The sequence below is a fragment of the Zeus faber genome (assembly GCF_960531495.2).
Source record: "Zeus faber genome assembly, chromosome: 19".
In the NCBI taxonomy this organism is placed as follows: domain Eukaryota; kingdom Metazoa; phylum Chordata; class Actinopteri; order Zeiformes; family Zeidae; genus Zeus; species Zeus faber.
The window spans coordinates 4,194,689-4,198,818 of record NC_137206.1 but is presented as its reverse complement, the minus strand read 5'-3'; the positions used below and the strand labels follow the sequence as shown (position 1 = coordinate 4,198,818).

Genomic DNA, 4,130 nt, shown 5'->3' with positions numbered 1-4,130 from the left:
TGGATGGATGGATGGATGACTAGATGGATGGATGGATGGATGGATGGATGACCAGATGGACAGATGGTTAAATGGATGAATGGATGACTAGATGGATGGATGGATGGATGGATGGATGACTAGATGGATGGATGGATGGATGGGTGGATGGATGGGCGGGTGGGTGGAAGGATGGATGGACGGGTGGATGGATGGGTAGGTGGATGGGTGGATGGATGGGTGGATGGGTGTAAAAGTAAAGTTTTACAGTTTGAGTTACTCATGATACATTTGATCCTCTTTATCAAACATAATCAGAAGAAACAACTTAAAACAAAAAATGATTTTTCTGCCTCATTCTCACACACACACACACACACACACGCACACACACACACACACACACACACACACACACACACACACACACACACACACACACACACACACAGGTTGATTCCTTGGGCTCTGAGATTCCTGAACCTCGGGCGAGCGAAGCCTTCGTTCTCTCTCTCCCTCCTTCCCCTCGGGGTCCTGGGGAGCTGCAGTGTGGCATAATGGGATATGGATGGTGGAGCAGGAGGGTGGAGGCAGCTGGAGGCGCCACCGGCCATCTTGTTCTCCGTGACCTGATTTCCCTGCAGCGCTGGAGTCTTATCAGTCCGAGACACATGGAGAGAGAAAGAGAGGGTGTGTGTGTGTGCGTGTGTGTGTGTGTGTGTGTGTGTGTGTGTGTGTGTGTGCGTGTGTGTGTGTGTGTGTGTGTGTGTGTGTGTGTGTGTGTGCGTGTGTGTGTGTGTGTCCAGTAGTGGTACTCGTACTTTACTGCAGTGGAAATGTTCTCCTCCTCCTCCTGCTCTTCATCCTGAAGCAAGCTTTACATCGAATGCGTAATCGCATCCGACAGTGGGATCCTCCTCCTAGTGGCCGTCATATGAACTGCGTCTGAGTCTGCGTTTTGCATCCCATAATAAGTAAAGGCTTTACCATTTTCCATGAATGACAGTTTTTATAAAGAGTTTGCAAAGTGTGAAATAAACACAAAATACACAGTTCACTGACATAAAAATAGATGTATTGATAATGAATTTGGAATAACCTCATTATTTTATATATGAGACTTATTTACTTGGTTTTAAGCCCAGTTCCAATTAAAAACAACAACAAAAACACGTCACTTCCTGTCGTGGTGTCAGACCCCAAATTGTCGCATGAGTTTAAAAGAAGGGACGGCGTCCCAGAGCCTCGTTCAGACCGCGGTGCGGTGGGGCTCGTATCTGAAGGGGCGGGGCGTGTTGCAGGGGCGGGGCTTATATCAGAAGAGGCGGGGTTTACTGCGGCGCGTCACAGCATTTCGCGGCGGAATCCGACTCTCCATAGGAACAAACTCCTGGACTTCCTGTTCTCTCTTGTCGTTTGTCGTACTCAGTGTAAAGCGAGCGTGAGCGTCACGCTGCCGCTCCTCAGACCTGGACCCAAGAAGAGAGAAAACCCAAACTGTTCCTCCATGTCCTACGTCTTTAACCCCGACATGGGACGGAGCTGAACTTGAACTTGAGCTTGAGCTTGTACAACCGCAGCCATTTCCTCAATATATGGATGTGGTGCGGGGATGGTGTGGTTTGAGCAGCCACACCTGTCCTGGGTCCAGATAACTGGGGACCCGGGGTCAGAGTGGCTGTACACCTGTCGCTCCTGGGTTGGTCCAACGGGCAACAGGTAAAACCCTCATCCCCACACTCACTCAGCCGAGGAGCCCTGGTCATGACACGTGTCCATCTGCTCCTGGCTTGTTGCGTCCAGCCCACGCTCTACAATAAACTGTGTCTGAAGCCACGTCCTCCCTCCCTCGGTGCCGGGGGTCCCTGGAGCGCCACTCGGGTGGTGTGGGGCAGGCGGAACCGCCACAGTGAAAACACTGGTTTAATGTGGACCGCGTGGTAACGTATCCAATGCTCTGATTGGTCCTCGGTCTACCAATGCTCTGATTGGTTGTAGGTATATCCAATGCTCTGATTGGTTGTAGGTCTATCTAATGTTCTGATTGGTTGTAGGTCTATTTAATGCTCTGATTGGTTGTATGTCTATCCAATACTCTGATTGGTCATTGGTCTATCCATTTGCGTCCAGAGACATCTTGGTCTGTGTCCGTTGGATTCCAGACTAATACGCATTGTGGTCTGGTGATGTCAGACTAACCCCTTTCCTTTATTTCTAACAATGGTTTGTCTTCCCTTTGAGAATAGTTTCAAAAGTAGGATTCAATCGTCGTGGCTTCTTAATGGTGATTACTTTTCAAATGTCAAATGGCTTCACTTGTTTCCTTCACTCCTCTCGTGTGTGTGTGTGTGTGTGTGTACATTGAAATAAATTAGAAATGGGATCACCCCAGGTGTACTGATCAGGATGTAAACAGCTGCAGTCTGCTCCACTGACCGTTCCCCAGGGAGCAGCTCTTCCTCGGCCCCATCAGGGGACAAAACTCTTCATCTGTTTTATCTGTAAAACCTTTCAGCATCTTCTGAAAAAGAGGAAACAGATCGTCTGTCCAGAGAGACTTTATTACACCATTTTTAATCACTTCATGCATACAAAGTTAGAAACACAATGTTATCTTTAAGATGAGAAAAATATTGCTTATTTTTGTGAAATGCATTTTGCTTGTTTGCTTTTTTAGAGTGTTGTAGTTTAATGCAAAGCACTATGTGTTGCATGTTTTGTATTAGGTTTAGAGGTTCTATATAAATTCTGGTTATAATAATAAAATAATAATATTTATTATTATTATTATTATAATAATAAAAACACTAACATAATTATCATTATTAATAATCATTTTTTTATAAGAACAGTTTCCTCATTATTATTATTATTATTATTATTATTGTAATTTCGAAGCGCCTTTTAGCAATACTTGACAACAACAAAAAAAAATCGATAAAATAGAATAGAATCAAAACGGGACATAATAAAAATAAAAGCGCTGAGAAAAACAAAGGGATCGATCGGTTTCGTTTCCTGATCGATCAGCCCACGCTCACGCGGCACCGCGTGGTCATGTGACCACCCGGAAGTGGGTGTCGGTGTCGGGTGGCGTGACGTCATATGGGCCGCCCGGCTCCCATTGGCTGAGGAGCCTCACCCGACTCAGCTGTGCGGTACGTGCAGGGCTGCGTGCGCGGAGCCCGGACTGGAGAGACCCCGAGCGGATCCGACAGCGAGGACGAGCCCCGGAGACCGGACCAGGTGAATATCGGCGATTGATCCCCGATCAGGTAGATGAACAGGCCGCGTGTCGGTGTGGTCGCTGGGTTGTCTGTGGATGTGGATTCCGATCACAATCCGTTTACGCAGCGTCTCAGTAACAGCTGCTGCATTGTTGTACAGACAAGCAGCATGAAAACACACGCTGAACGGAGAAACAGAACAAAACATGTATGTGTACAGAATATACAGAATATGCAGAATATGCAGAATATACAGAATATGCAGAATATGCAGAATATACAGAATATGCAGAATATGCAGAATATACAGAATGTGCAGGATATGCAGACTATAGAGGATATGCAGGATATACACAATATGCAGAATATAGAGAATATGCAGCATGTGTTCTCTGCTAAGTAGACTGTGACAGGGGCTCTGGGTATAAATATAAATACAGTTGAGATATTTCTGTCCAGGATAAATAAATATGTACACGATTTAATAAACATGGATAACAATGGATGTTGGTGGTCAACGTCTGTAAGTAGTATGAACTAGAGCTCTAATAGATTTGCAAAAAGTCTGTAAATAGTCCATATTAGGTTTGTAAATAGTCTGAAAGAGAAGTATAAATAGTCTGTAAATAGCCTGTAATAGTTTGTAACAGAGCTGTAAATAGATCTGTAAACACATGTCTAATAGATCTGTAATAGATCTGTAAACACATGTCTAATAGGTCTGTAATAGATCTGTAATAGATCTGTAAATAGGTCTTGGAGGTCCTGGCCCCTCTCACTGTTCTTCTTCTCCCCAGGTGGGAGTGCTGATGCCAGGGCTGGAGGACCGCTGCTGGAGCTGCTCCTGTGCGTCCAGGCTGGAAACCAAGGACCCGTCTGCATCGAGTTGGGCGGCGGCCAAAGCGGAGGAGATGCTGTCCATCA

At 45.8% G+C, this 4,130-nt stretch overlaps 1 protein-coding gene across 2 annotated transcripts in view; it reads left to right on the top strand.

Annotated features, from left to right (window-relative positions):
* The first annotated feature begins 3,134 nt into the window (after window positions 1–3,134).
* Window positions 3,135–4,130, top strand: part of insig1 (insulin induced gene 1) — an 8,439-nt gene continuing 7,443 nt past the window's right edge. Inside the window, exons 1-2 of one of the 2 annotated variants that reach the window (XM_080020508.1) lie at window positions 3,135–3,254; window positions 4,004–4,130. The exon at window positions 4,004–4,130 is cut by the window's right edge and continues 219 nt beyond it. In XM_080020508.1, coding sequence (XP_079876634.1) covers window positions 4,016–4,130 — 115 coding nt within the window. In that variant the 5' untranslated portion in view covers window positions 3,135–3,254; window positions 4,004–4,015. The remainder of the gene's footprint in view (window positions 3,255–4,003) is intronic. The other variant, XM_080020509.1, reaches the window with a different exon arrangement.